We start from the raw sequence: 15,383 nt of genomic DNA on the forward strand, positions 1-15,383 counted from the left end.
ATACCACATACAAGCATATAAATAAATAAACATCTGTGTTACAAAAATAAAATTAAGCTGTTCTTATAGATTGAAAAAAAAAATAATAGGCGAGTCATCGCTCTCTATGAAGACCACCGGTTTCTGAGATGAATTCAAACTGGAATCCATTCAGGTCAAACTGTCAATCACGGGAAATATCTCATCCCTCTGTCTCGCCGTCTCAGGTTTCGGCTCGAATTTTGACCGGTTTGTCCGACCAGTGCATTAGTACGTTCGTTACTTAATGGTTCGTAATCTAACCCAACCTGTTAGCCTATCTTTTTTATTTTTTTTTTCCTGTCACAAGAGTTATTTATCATATTTGGCCGGAATATTTTGGATGGAGGAGGTTTCCTTGACTTATTTTTTTCATTGGATTCAACTTGCAATTCATACCCCGCACGGGGTATGAGTATTTCCTTGTATTTCTTGGACTTGATTGCCTTTCCTGCTGTCGCTAATTGTCCTACTTTCTCTGGTGAGGTCACCAGCTGTACACCACCACACTGGTGAGGTCACCAGCTGTACACCACCACACTGGTGAGGTCACCAGCTGTACACCACCACACTGGTGAGGTCACCAGCTGTACACCACCACACTGGTGAGGTCACCAGCTGTACACCACCACACTGGTGAGGTCACCAGCTGTACACCACCACACTGGTGGGGTCACCAGCTGTACACCACCACACTGGTGGGGTCACCAGCTGTACACCACCACACTGGTGAGGTCACCAGCTGTACACCACCACACTGGTGAGGTCACCAGCTGTACACCACCACCACTGGTGAGATCACCAGCTGTACACCACCACCACTGGTGAGATCACCATCTGTGTCCTTTCTCCACTTAATACCACATCACTTCCTATTTATTTAACGTTCAAATAAACACATACAAGAAAGTGCAATAGATTTAAGAAATAAATAGGTGCATAAATTACCTACTTGAAAGAGTCACTAACTATCGCAAGTAACCAATCACAGAGCCGCACGAGTAATAATTAAATTTGATAACAGAGAATGAGTGAGGCTGGCCAAGAGCAGCAGGGGTGACTGGCATATAGTCGGCCCACGCACCTAAGATGAATGTGGTCCCCGTTGATTAATGATGGAGCCACTATGAGCAGGGGTGTCGCCCTCTGCTGGACCGGACCTCGCTCGCTGTAACACCTCGCTGTATATTGTCCTCCGCGAGCTTCTCTAATTATATATTCATGGGACGTGTTCGCGGTGAGGGATGTGATTACTTCTTCAGAGTCTGACGGTGTCTTATACTTCTTCAAAGCCGCTGCCCACGATTAGGAATTGTGCACGCAGACTGCCAGGAGATAGTGAGGTCCCCAAGAGACCAAGTGGGAGAGGTCCCACCCACCAGCAGACCTATCAGTACAAACAAGTTGCCAGAGGATAAGAACAGAAGACACTTAAGGGACCAGGAGACAAGTCCAGCAGGAGGACCTCGGGGTGCACAACCACACAGTGGGGTGGTCGGGATGATACTGAATCACTGCTCGGGACGACGGTGTGACCAAACCACCCGCATGGTATAATCCTGGTGGTCTCCAGCTGCAGCTATAAGTTCAAGGCTGCGAGCAGAGTTCACAAGAAATCGTTGCAGCACAATGATTACACAGCGTGTAGCTTCCATCTGTCCCGCCCCGTGTGAGAGAGAGGGGGGGACGCGCACCCACACCCCTACATCACGCCCTCCTGGTAGGTTACTGTGCACCATGACCTCAGCATCTCTGCCTCAGCATTTGTTTACTCCTACGCTCCTACACTATATTAGCGTAATTCACGAGCTTAATGTGAAGAATAGAACTTCATACTTAATGGTGGAGCCGACACAAAGTTTGAGCGGGTAACATAGCTGGCGAGTGGGCGCCTTTTGCAGCCACCTCATCATACCTGGTTGCCTTTCATTGTGGCTGCCAAAGGCTATTAGTTTAGTGTGCACCCTATACTCATCCTGTGAAGGGTAGTTCATTGTGCGCCCCATACTCATCGAGTGAGGGGTAGTTCATTGTGCACCCCATACTCATCGTATGAGGGGTAGTTCATTGTGCACCCCATACTCATCGTATGAGGGGTAGTTCATTGTGCACCCCATACTCATCCTGTGAGGGGTAGTTCATTGTGCGCCCCATACTCATCGAGTGAGGGGTAGTTCATTGTGCACCCCATACTCATCCTGTGAGGGGTAGTTCATTGTGCACCCCATACTCATCCTGTGAGGGGTAGTTCATTGTGCGCTCCATACACATCCTGTGAGGGGTAGTTCATTGTGCACCCCATACTCATCCTGTGAGGGGTAGTTCATTGTGCACCCCATACTCATCCTGTGAGGGGTAGTTCATTGTGCGCTCCATACTCATCCTGTGAGGGGTAGTTCATTGTGCACCCTATACTCATCGTGTGAGGGGTAGTTCATTGTGCACCCTATACTCATCCTGTGAGGGGTAGTTCATTGTGCACCCTATACTCATCGTGTGAGCGGTAGCGCAAAAAAGCTCTACAGAATCACAAAAGATCTTAATCAGACTTCAGCGAAGATTTTTAGATTAACAATTACATCTAACATTTGAAACCTTCCGCTGTGTACCCAAACATAGCTGGGCCCTGGATTGTAGTGGACAGCAGTCGTGCAGGGTGGGGGTGGGTGGGTTGTGGTGGGGACCAATCAAGTGATACAGATTACGGGCTATTCATGCCCGTGCCACCTCTTGGGTGGCTTAATCTTTATCAATCAAGTGATACAGAGACCTGACTGTGATTTGGGGGATGGAGGCAGCCTTATGGCGTGGCGGGAGGCAGGTGTGACAGATATGCTTATTACTAAGGTCTTCATTACTTACCTTAATCAATCAGGGAGGATTGATGATTGATTGACAGGGATTGATTGATTGACAGGGGGGGGACCAGCCCCCGCCCCCACACGGCTATACATTCTGTCTGAGGTTACCGTGAGGTGATTCCGAGGATCAATATCCCCACGGCTCGGTCTCTTATCAGGCTTCCTGGTTGCTGGGTCAAACAGGCTGTTAGTCGCCTCAACAAGCAGTCTGGCGTATGATTTGCAGCGCAATTTATTGGTTATACTTTGAAGATATGTATGAAGCTTTTTTTTTACCTATTTGCCTATTTAATACCAGGTGAACAGACCCATCATGTAAAAGAAACTCTGCCCATTTGTTTCTGCCTCGTACTCGGGCCCTTAGGACTACGACCCCCGAGCGCTGTCCACTCAGCCGTGAGGCTCCGGATGAGACACACACACAGTTATATGACATATATAATTGTGTCATATAATTGTAATTGTGACACACAATTATATGACACATAATTGTCACATATAATTGTAAGTGTGTGTGTGTGTGTGTGTGTGTGTGTGTGTGTGTGTGTGTACTCACCTATTTGTACTCACCTATTTGTATTTGCAGGATCGAGCATTGGCTCTTGGATCCCGCCTTTCCAGCCATCGGTTGTTTACATCAATGATTCCTGTCCCATTTCCCTATCATACCTAATTTTAAAAGTATGAATAGAGTTTGCTTCCACAACCTGTTCCCCACCTATGTGTGTGTGTGTGTGTGTGTGTGTGTGTGTGTGTGTGTGTGTGTGTGTGTGTGTGTGTGTGTGTGTGTGTGTGTGTGTGTGTGTCTTTTACTTCGCTTTGTAATGAAGATTTTTCCTATTGCACCTGCAAGCCTCACTTTTATCAACCCCAATAACATGTAAATTTGCGAGAGATGAGGCTTTTGATAGCCCAGGCCAGGAAAGGTAGCAGTAACCATACCTGACAGGTGTGATTTGTAGGTGATAATTTTACCAGAGAGAGAGAGAGAGAGAGAGAGAGAGAGAGAGAGAGAGAGAGAGAGAGAGAGAGAGAGAGAGTGTTGTAAACAAAATGGGATCGTGAACACCACTGAAGAGAAACAAATGAATTGCGAACGAGATATTTCAGAATATTGTTGGGGATTTGAGAGCATAACAAAAATTTACTTTACACTTTACTGCCCGACACTTTACTGCTGACAAACACACTGCTCGACATTTTACTGCTGACAAACACACTGCCCGACACTTTACTGCTGACAAATACACTGCCCGACACACACACACCCGGATCACAGCAACATACTCCATACGGCAAGTAAATTCATTCCTGTCCACATATATATTTATTTTGTGGTCAGGATGGTGAGGACACCTTATACAGCATGTGGAGTGTCTTGTCCTGCCGTGAGGGCCCCTGGAGTGTGTCTTACAGCATGTGGAGTGCCTTGTGCTGCCGTGAGGGCCCCTGGAGTGTGTCTTACAGCATGTGGAGTGTCTTGTGCTGCCGCGGGGGCCCCTGGAGTGTGTCTTACAGCATGTGGAGTGCCTTGTGCTGCCGTGAGGGCCCCTGGAGTGTGTCTTACAGCATGTGGAGTGTCTTGTGCTGCCGCGGGGGCCCCTGGCGTGTGTCTTACAGCATGTGGAGTGTCTTGTGCTGCCGTGGGGGCCCCTGGAGTGTGTCTTACAGCATGTGGAGTGTCTTGTGCTGCCGTGGGGGCCCCTGGGGGGTGTCTTACAGCATGTGGAGTGCCTTGTACTGCCGTGAGGGCCCCTAGAGTGTGTCTTACAGCATGTGGAGTGCCTTGTGCTGCCGTGGGGGCCCCTGGGGGTGTGTCTTACAGCATGTGGAGTGCCTTGTACTGCCGTGAGGGCCCCTAGAGTGTGTCTTACAGCATGTGGAGTGCCTTGTGCTGCCGTGGGGGCCCCTGGGGGTGTGTCTTACAGCATGTGGAGTGCCTTGTACTGCCGTGAGGGCCCCTAGAGTGTGTCTTACAGCATGTGGAGTGCCTTGTGCTGCCGTGGGGGCCCCTGGAGTGTGTCTTAGAGCATGTGGAGTGTCTTGTGCTGCCGTGAGGGCCCCTGGAGTGTGTCTTACAGCATGTGGAGTGTCTATTCATTTAAATATGGTCGTGATATCAGGAACTCTGGACCTGTCGCTCCCGTACTCTAGCGGTATGTTATACATGCTGAGTATGTTAAGTATACTCGCCCTGTGTGGGTGTATTTACTATTTGTGTCTGCAGTTTCGTGCTATTAGCTCTTGGACCCCGCCTTTCTAAGCAATCTTTTTTTCCTTTTATTATATCTACTACATATATTTATCTCTAACACACGCACACATCCCCAGGAAGCAGCCCGTAGCAGCTGTCTAACTCCCAGGTACGTATTTACTGCTAGGTGAACAGGTGCATTAGGGCGAAAGAAACTCTGTCCGTTTGTTTCCGCCTCCCTCGGGTATCGAACCCGGGCCATTAGGGGCTACAAGTGCTGTCCACACAGCCGCGAGGTCCCTTACCTGAAAAAAAACCTGTGTGCGTGTGCGTGTGCGTGTGTGTGTGTGTGTGTGTGTGTGTGTGTGTGTGTGTGTGTGTGGTGGTGGAGAGAGGAGGTTGTGTGGCAAGAATGTCGTAGCCGCTGCCGACCCAGCACGGCTAACTTGCCTACTCCGTTAGATTTCACTCACACTGTCCGCCTCACGAAACAATGATGCGTATGCCACAGCCTGGCCGACCACCGTGAGAGGTAAATATAGGCTCACTGGCAAGCGCATTGTTCTCGCCGTGTTAATTAACATATGAACACTGTTGCCGGAAGAGCCGCCAGGCGGCGCTGGGAACACTCGTTATATGGGACAACACTCTAGCTTTCCCAGGCCTTGTCGACCACTCAGGAGGCCTGGTCGACGACCGGGCCGCGGGGACGCTGAGCCCCGGAAGCACCTCAAGGTAACCTCAAGGTAACCTTCCCACCATCCAGAATGCGTCAGGTTGACCACCCAGCTAATACGAACCTTACATGGGCGGTGGTGGAGAGCTGGGTGGCGGTGTGGTACACAACACATCCCTGTTTGTTGAAGTTGTTGTTGTTGTTATAGATTCAGCTACTCGGAATAAGTTCCAAGTAGCACAGGCTATGGTGAGCCCGTAACTTACCTGGCACAGGAGCGGGGCCTATTGTGTGTGTTTGTTGGCGCTGCTCTCTCTCTCTCTCTCTATATATATATATATATATGTTACTTTTAGATGGTTATTTATTCAGCTTCCCTAGAGTATATGAAGGATTAAAGAGTGTGTCGAGAGCTCATTGTGACACGAGAAGACGATGTCACTGGATGGTTATGGTCATTTGGGCGAGTGATGAGTAGCCAAGACAGACAACATTGGTGCCTGGTGAGGTTCTCAAGAACACAGGAGTGGGTGAAGGAATTGGAAAGGCCCAAGTGCCTCATACCGATAGTTCTGAACACAGAACTCAGCTGGGGGCTGAGAGTGCTGGCTACGGTAACAGGTGAGGGCGGGGGCTGAGAGTGGAGCATTAAAGACGGTGGACACGGGCGGCCAGTGACAGGACCTCAGCACCACCGCCCACCTCAGCTCACTGCTAACTCACCTCCGCCCACACTCTCATTGCTCCAGACGCTCATTAACCATAATAATAACAATAATAATAATAATAATAATAATAATAATAATAATAATAATAATAATAATAATAATAATAATAATAATAATAATAATACAGTTACTAGTCTTTCCTTGCATGGTGACGTCATGCGTGTCATCTCATTTGTTACAGCTCAGTAACATATGTTCAAGAAATGTGTAACCATTTCACTCCAAATTATGTACTACGAAACATTTTAGTCACGTGTCCCCCCTAGTTGCTAATGTGTGTTAGTGAGTGTAACCTTCCCTCCGCCGCCCCTACAGTGGGCGTGGTGTGCATAATAAGCAAGTCAAATTAATTATGTGTAACTAGCTGACCGCAAATGTAAATGGTGTATAGCTTGGGGGACCGTTGTTGACCCCATTGTTCATGTATACATTGAAGCGGATTACACGTTGTTGTCATTCTAGATTCAGCTTCTAGGAAACAAAATGTTCCAAGTAGCTCGGGCTATGGTTGTAACACTGTAAAAGTGTTTGGTTTAGTTGTATTTAATACATACATAGAGTACATGAGTCACAGACAGGGATTTGAGAAGGCGCCAAGTTGTCGGCCGGAGTTTCACACCTCTAAGAGTTAATGACCTCAAGTGACCTGAGGTCAGATCATGCGAATTTCACCTTACTTCTACTAATCTTATAATTGGAGCCTGGTAGCCTTCAAACATGCCAACGTTTAAGGAGTGGCTTGGTAGAGAGCCGGAGGCTATCTACTTGTGGGCGGAGTTAAACAGTCTCCGTGGTGTAGTGGTAAGACACTCGCCTGGCGTTCCGCGAGCGCTATGTCATGGGTTCGTATCCTGGCCGGGGAGGATTTACTGGGCGCAATTCCTTAACTGTAGCCTCTGTTTAACGCAACAGTAAAATGTGTACTTGGATGAAAAAACGATTCTTCGCGGCAGGGGATCGTATTCCAGGGACCATAGGATGAACAGTTCAAATGAACAGTAAGGTACAGTTCCTGAGCACATTATGTGCCTCTGTAACCTTGTCCACTGCCGCCCCCAAGATGGCTATGGGCTGCACTGCCGCCCACAGGATGGGTCAGGGGAGGGGGGGGGGTAATAATATATAAATTAAACTAAAATTGAAGCCATCGGCTAACAGCTCAAGGTTAGCGTCGACTAATTGAACTCCGGACACAATATCTCCTCTTCATTAACATTAGTACTCCCTTACGTCATTAACTCTGGCGATAACGCACTTCGTTAACACTCGCCAACTACTTCGACTGTGACGGTAGGGCGATAATTAACGACAACTCTGATTTTTTTCATGTTTCTCTACACTTTCAAGGAAAATAACCAGAGAAGAACAGGGGTTGTTTTCACAATAAACTAGCGCTCAGAACATGAGTATGGGGTGCACAATAATCTACCGCTCACAGGATGAGTATGGGGTGCACAATAAACTACCGCTCACAGCATGAGTATGGGGTGCACAATAATCTACCGCTCACAGGATGAGTATGGGTCACACAACAATCTACCGCTCACAGGATGAGTATGGGGTGCACAATAATCTACCGCTCACAGGATGAGTATGGATCACACAACAATCTATCGCTCACAGGATGAGTATGGATCACACAACAATCTATCGCTCACAGGATGAGTATGGGTCACACAACAATCTATCGCTCACAGGATGAGTATGGGTCACACAACAATCTATCGCTCACAGGATGAGTATGGATCACACAACAATCTATCGCTCACAGGATGAGTATGGGGTGCACAATAAACTGCCGCTCACAGGATGAGTATGGGGTGCACAATAAACTGCCAGCCTCTGGCGGCAACAATCAAAAACCAATCCCAGAGTAGCCAGGGGAAGCAAACACCGCGTCTCACCATTCACATAAGCTCCATATGGGTGCCCCTAGATTTGTTATAGGTCCACAGTAGAGTGGATATAGCCTATATAACGTATAGAACTCAGCAAGGTGTCGCCTAGTAACTTTATACGGAAACTGACACCGGGAAATGGTCGAGTGTGGACCTTGAAGACCTTCCACGGGGCCTCTGAGGGCAGCGAGGCCTGACCTTGCCTCCCGCCAGGTCACCTACACCTTCTCAGCCTTCATGTACGCTTTCTCAGGTTCCATGTACACTTTTTCAGCCTCCATGTACACTTTCTCAGCCTCCACGTATACTTTCTCAGCCTCCATGTACACTTTCTCAGCCTCCATGTATACTTTCTCAGCCTCCATGTGCACTTGCTCCTACAACATATGTATAATCATCACCAAATTCCACAAAAAGATAAAGATGTACATTACCTTAGTTTTAGATATTTTGCACTCTCAGTTTAAGGTCTTAACAGTTAGCCACGTGGTTATGTAACAACTATGTGTGTGTGTGTGTGTGTGTGTGTGCGTGCGTGTGTGTGTGTGTGTGTGTGTGTGTGTGTGTGTGTGTGTGTGTGTGTGTGTGTGTGTGTGTGTGTGTGTGTGTGTGTGTGTGTGTGTGTGTGTGTGTGAGAATCGTGTATGTGTGTGAGTGCGTGCGTGCGGGACGCAGAGTGTGACAATGAGGCAGGTGGCAGTCCACTCAACACACACACGCGAGCACATGTACCAGTACACTGAGCAAGCCAGTGGCCTCGCGTCCCTCCCTCCGCCACACTCTGGACCACCACCCCTCCCATCACATCACTCCAGGGTCCCCTCCCCTGCGGCCCCTTCCATCACGACGCTCTGGCCCATCCACCCCTCCCTCTCTCCACCACACTGTAGCGGATAAACTTGGCAACAGAAAGGCAGCAAGGATTTTAAAAGGGAAAATTCATGCCTGACAAACTTCATCGAGTTCTATGACAAGAATACCAGAGGAAAAATAAAGACTGGATCAAGTGTATCTTTCGAAAGTGTCAAAAATTTGATACAGTTCCTTATCAGAAGTAAGGCCTTGCAGGTAGGACGAATCAGTGCACATATAATTATCAAATCGGCTCTATTATCATGCAGCAAATTGATGAAGAAAAGGACCTATGTAGGGGTTAAAATCTACCAGTCACTGAAAGTTGCAGAAGTAGAAGCTGACGTAAAAAAGAAAAGCTAGGAATAGTAAAACAACAACCTTTGACTTCAAGTAAAATAAAGTGATTGTTCAACTGTACAAGTCTCTGGTGTGGCGCCCATTTGAACTAGTGAATGTTATATATTATTTTATATTATAATCACCCCAAAGACGACGACGGACCACCCGAAACTCCGAGGCTCTCGAGAGCCCCTGTACCGACCTTGGCCTTGCGACCGACGACGAAGACAAAAGTACTTGCCATGGTGCTCTTCCTTCCACCCAGCGAGTTCGATGGCAAGGAACACGCCAGACGAAGTTTGGCTACACCATGAACTCCTACACTGACCTCATCATAATGAAGAAAGAATACCGCCACCCAGAATTCCACCGCAAATTCCCAGACAGACAAATGCAATTCCTCGAAAAAGACGACGATTCTGATGATTCAGAATAACTACACTACCCAGGTTATTCTGTTCAGAAATAAAGCGTCGCTTTGCACATTAAACTGCAACCTGGCGAACAAGCGTCCTGTGGGCCATAAACTGCGAGCGACCATGAAGCTCGCAGATCTTGATCCATCCACAGATCTCCAGCATCAGTTGTTGGTACTGGTGATGGCTCTAAAGAGCCTCCACTTACGGGCTATTCATGCCCGTGCCACCTTTTGGGTGACTTAATCTTTATCAATCAATCAATCGAGTAATCATCTTACTGGCTATTCATGCCCGTGCCACCTCTTGGGTGGCTTAATCATCATCAATCATCATACATCGGGTAATCATCATCACGAAGACGCATCGAGCTTAAACGCTCTCGTCCCGCATCGAGCTCCGCGATTCTTTTTTTTTTTTTTTTTTAGATATATTTTTTAATTTTTTAGATATTTTTTAGATATATACAAGAGTTGTTACATTCTTGTACAGCCACTAGTACGCGTAGCGTTTCGGGCAGGTCCCTGTTGGAATACGATCTCCGCCGCGAAGAATTGTTGTTACAACCAAGTACACATTTTACTGTTGAGTTAAACAGAGGCTACAGTTAAGGATTTGCGCCCAGTAAATCCTCCCCGGCCAGGATACGAACCCATGACAAAGCGCTCGCGGAACGCCAGGCGAGTGTCTTACCACTACACCACGGATTCTGACTGTGCTCTGCTCTGGTCGTCGTAAGTTCTATGACACTGCCAACAGCCGACTGCGGTAACCAAGACTACTAAATAAATATAAAAACTACTAAAAACTATGTCTAATCTACCCAATAACGTAACATAATTGTACGTAAAAAGCTTTTTCACCCATAGGGTTATAAACCCATGGAATTGCATGCCTACCCGCTAAAGCCGTAACTGCCAAAAAACTGGAATTTTAAAATCCAGCTCGATAAAATCACCAGGACAAATTGGGGGACCTTTGACAAGCCGCCAGCCTCCTATCCTCGTCGAGGCTACTAGAGAAATAGTAGCCCTCAGGTAAATTCAGGTAAATAAAGTAGGCTTGTGCCGTCTGGGCTAGAGCCTGGTGGTGGGAATGTGAAGCTGTGATGTAAACACCAGCTGGCGCGGGCCGTCCAGTCTCCTGTCAGTGCTGCTGCTCTGCTACCGACATTATACACCTCCAAGCCACAATAATTTGGAACATAATGTCATCAAACGGCACAGCATGTGGCGAAGCAGTAAACGAAAGAAGAAATCATTTGAATTGCACGCATCGTTAAGGAAGAAGAAAATGTAGGATTATGCATTATTAATACCAGACACCACACCAGAAATAAATACAGTTTTGATATTCCTAGAGTACGACTTAATCAAACTAGAAATGCTCTACAAATCAAGGGGCCCAGAATGTGGAATGACCTTCCCAACCATGTTAAAGACTGTACCTCTCTCAACCAGTTTAAGTTAAAAACGAAGCTATACCTAATAAATTCCCTGTAACCTACCTTACCCTTCTATTGTCAACCAATGTCTGTTTTTCTTTAAAGAGCGCTGTTTGTCGACATAATTGTATTTGTGCTGCTTTTTCATCTATGTTTTCATTTCTTGTTTTCATTCTACTCATTATGCTCAATTAGTATTAAGCTTGTCATTTAAGTTTATCATGCCCGAAACGCTTTGCGTAATAGTGGCTTTAGGCATTGTATGTACTAGCTCTACCTATAAGTCAACCAATCTTTGTAAAAATTTATTGTATGTATGTACCTTACCTAAATAAATTTATTATTATAATTTATTATTATTATAATAGGCCTACGCCCTACTGTGATATAAAAGTGCCCATCATAACTACGGTAAGCTTAGGCTGAGCTTGTCTATAATTTAAGATAATACTGCACCTTTCTTTCTCTCCTTTCAACCACTTCGAGTGAACGGAAGAGCGACGGTCTCGCATCATACAGGTTGTCGTTCAATCCCCAACCGTTCAAGTGGTTGGGCACCATTCCTTTCCTCCCGTCCCATCCCAAATCCTTATCCTGATCCCTTCCGAGTGCTGTATAGTCTTAATGGCTTGGTGCTTTCTCTTCATGGTTCCCTTCCCTTCCTTCATATCCCAGCTCCTATTCTGTCCTCGTGTCCCTTCCATCTGCTATAAAGTCATACTGGCTCATCGCTTTTTTCTAATAATTAGGTCTATGGGTTTTAATTCTACTTGCTTATCTTTGGAAAATTTCCATAGAAAAGAGAATTGTTTCTTGCATTTCAATATTTGGAAATCTAATTTGAATCTGGCATAAGTGATATTTGGATTATAATTACAGCAGCAGATGTAGATTCTGCTATTTGGTCTCATGGACATGCTATTTGGATATAGAGAAATTAAGTGAGAAATAAATTTAAATGATAATACCAGAGCCTCTTAATTGCACTCTGGCAAGCATAATTTAACAAAGGCAAATGTACCCTTAGCTAGCCTAACCGAAGCTCATATTGTAACCAAGCTAAACATCATTTTACCTTGCCTAACCAAGCCTAAGCTAATTGCACATCACCTAATGTAACTAAATCTTACCTTGAGTAACTCAAAACCAATCATGGTAAATCATAGGGACAGTGTATAATTTCTAAATTGTTTTTTTCTGACCAGACAGCTGCCATCATGAGTGATTTGGAAGTGAGCAGCTCTAACTCGGAGCCTGTGTCTGATGTTAACCCTGAGGAGATGGCCAGATTGATGGCTGTAAGTACTTAGTCAGTTTGTAATAAATTGCTTTTTGTACATGTTGAAGCATATACATTTCATATTGATGTGTGATTTAGGCAACTAAAGGGTAAGTAGGATAGATATGTAGAGACAAGAATTACAGATAAATATCTTTTTACAGATACTTTAAAAATATTTGATTAGACAAGTTTGTATCTTTGTCTATGTCTGATATGGAGATAAGGAAAAGTACTGGAGCAAGTTTTTGCAAAATCTGTGTATTATATCAGTGTTTTGTTTGTCTTTCATGGCATCTAAGACCATATCATAGTGGTTTAGCAATTGTGAGAGGCAGGAGTTCCCTGTTCCGAATCCATGTTGCCCAGAGTTATGCAGACAAATGTGGTTCCATGTGTTTTGTGATCTTACTTCTTAGTACTCTTTCAAAGATTTTTATGATGTGCAATGTTACAGCTTTTGGTATTTGTTTGCCTTTTTTACAGGATCTGGATGAGATAGACAATGATCTATTTAAGAACACACTGAAATCTTCTGCAAAGTCTGCAGATGGAAGTACAGCTCCTAAAACACAAGATAAAAAAGATTTTAAAAAGCAGGTGACTTCTGATAAGAAACCAGTGACATCAGCAAAAAAAGCAACAGCGAAGCCTTTGGAAGATGATGATGAAGGTATGTATTAGCAATTTTTTTTTTTACTGTGAATCTTGGAGAAAGAAATAAAAGTACTCACCTTCCTTGAGAAAGGTATGATCTTATTACATGCTTAATTTTTTTTTATTTGGCTTATGAAGCCCCAATTCTTGCCAAAGAATTAAAGACTGAGTATTCTATATCTCTGGGGATAAACCCTGTTTTCATGTTAAACTGTATCCTTATCCCCGTTAGCTTGTTGGGTAGTAAGGACGAGATGGTAAACCTAACCTAAATATTATGTTATTATAAAATGTCATAAAAATTAAATGGTAATCAATCAGGTATACATGTATGACTTTTATAGAACTCTTTGTGTGTTTGGGGATCATGAGGAATTTTCCATTGGATAGTAATGTAGGTGGAAACGTTAAAGAAATAAAAACCAAAAAGGCATGCAGAAAGCACTGTACTGTGGAAAAATGTAAGCTAAGTGGTAGGAAAACAATATTCTCTATAAAGTCATTGTGGGACTTGAAAAGTACAGTGTACAGTGCAGTACTGAAGAAAGAAATTATGAATAGAATAATAGAGCACCTGGAGAGTTTAAACTTTGTAATAGAAACGCAACATTAGGAGGACTGTACAGTTCTAGAGGAAGATTTTGATAAACATCAGAAGTTGAGAGAGAAGTGACTTAAAAGCTCTTCTCAAACAAGCATAAGGTAATGAAGATGGGAAAGAGAGAGATAGGCGACCAGAAAGATTCACACCATAAGGGTACAGGCAAGTACAGTACAGTACAGTAATTGAAAAGCAGATTTGTAGGCAGATTTTTATATTTTATCATTGCTCATTATTTTTCTCATTCACTTTTATTTCGTGTCATTCAAGTCAATTTTAATTTAATTTGGAAAGCTTATTCATGTTGTTTTGACTTATCCTCTCTCTGCCTGTTGATGCTCTGGTTGTGATAATATAAAGAGTGGCATTAGAGGCCATAATAATTATAAGTGGAACTGCAGAGTGAGTACGAAGAGATATCGTAACAGTTCATTTTGAAAGAGCAAGGGGGGCTGATTCAGTCATTAGGGTTTTCATAACTGACCAGAGGCAAATATGACTGTAAGTATTGTATGAAATAAAGTTCCACTAGCCTCTAATCCTTCAAGATAATTGCACCTCCAAAATAAATAGGAATCGATCTTTCTTGAGATTTCACCGATATCTCTTACTTCAAGTAATGTACTTACAATTTTAATGTATTATTTCCATTTAAAAAAATGTAATGAAAGTAATTTCTGTAAATAATTTAAATTGATGCATTTCAAGCTCATGATTGTTAATTATCTGTTAGATTGGGATGCTGATGACCTCTTGCAGTCAGATGATGAAGTCAAGCCCCGAGGACCATCGGCTAAAAAGTTGGAGTCGTCAGGTGAGTCGTGCATTGTGCTTGCATTTACTAATACAGTATCAGTAGATATTGTATTTCATACATGTTTATATTGGTTGATCTTATGTATACATGGTAACTGCTATTAAGGATGATAGTAAATGATTATCTCAGTGATTATTTCATTCTAATTATATTTCTTGATCTTCTCATTTTCATGTACTGTGTTTCCTAATTTCTAATTCATTCATTTAACTTATTACCATTGTGTCTTTGTCTTCATCCCTCTACCTTTCTTGTATGTGTAATTACCTAATTGTAATTACCTAAGTGTAGTTACAGGATGAGAGCTACGCTAGTAGTGTCCTGACTTTCCAGCACTCTGTCGTATAACCTTTGAAATTACTGACGATTTTAGCCTCCACCTTCTCACCTATGTTGTGTGCGTCTTAAGGTGCTCCTTCTCCTTTCCTCGTGCCTTTGCTTCCCAGCACAACAATAGTAATTGTTGAGTGTTTCTGCCAAATCTTAATTATCTAAGTGGAAGACTAATTAGATGCTGCCTCAGAGTTTTGATTTGATATTGGTTCACTATGGAGACCATATACTATAAGAAGGCTGGTTCATGTAGTTAGTATCCTTCAG

General features: G+C 44.3%; 3 protein-coding genes across 5 annotated transcripts in view; 1 reads left to right on the forward strand and 2 right to left on the reverse strand.

Moving 5' to 3' along the window:
• The window catches only part of LOC123760315 (seminal metalloprotease 1), a 38,703-nt gene extending 29,582 nt beyond the window's left edge, over positions 1 to 9,121 (reverse strand). The window contains exon 1 of the mRNA XM_045745893.2: positions 8,810 to 9,121. The gene's annotated coding sequence lies outside the window, so the exon portion shown is untranslated. The remainder of the gene's footprint in view (positions 1 to 8,809) is intronic.
• The window catches only part of LOC123760314 (fas-binding factor 1 homolog), a 77,468-nt gene that overhangs the window by 34,482 nt on the left and 27,603 nt on the right, over positions 1 to 15,383 (forward strand). Inside the window, exons 1-4 of one of the 3 annotated variants that reach the window (XM_045745890.2) lie at positions 11,057 to 11,280; positions 12,635 to 12,727; positions 13,195 to 13,381; positions 14,700 to 14,780. In XM_045745890.2, the coding sequence (XP_045601846.2) occupies positions 12,647 to 12,727; positions 13,195 to 13,381; positions 14,700 to 14,780 (349 nt within the window). In that variant the 5' untranslated portion in view covers positions 11,057 to 11,280; positions 12,635 to 12,646. Of the gene's footprint in view, positions 1 to 11,056; positions 11,281 to 12,634; positions 12,728 to 13,194; positions 13,382 to 14,699; positions 14,781 to 15,383 lie in introns of those variants that run through there. The other 2 variants (XM_045745891.2, XM_069338330.1) reach the window with 2 other exon arrangements.
• Positions 4,237 to 6,506, reverse strand: LOC138372478 (uncharacterized protein SPEM3-like). The gene is made up of 2 exons (XM_069337944.1): positions 6,473 to 6,506; positions 4,237 to 4,685 (listed from the first exon to the last, which is right to left on the reverse strand). The coding sequence occupies exons 1-2, from the start codon at positions 6,504 to 6,506 to the stop codon at positions 4,237 to 4,239; spliced, it is 483 nt and encodes a 160-aa protein (XP_069194045.1).

This window comes from Procambarus clarkii, chromosome 39 (assembly GCF_040958095.1).
Source record: "Procambarus clarkii isolate CNS0578487 chromosome 39, FALCON_Pclarkii_2.0, whole genome shotgun sequence".
Classification (NCBI taxonomy): domain Eukaryota; kingdom Metazoa; phylum Arthropoda; class Malacostraca; order Decapoda; family Cambaridae; genus Procambarus; species Procambarus clarkii.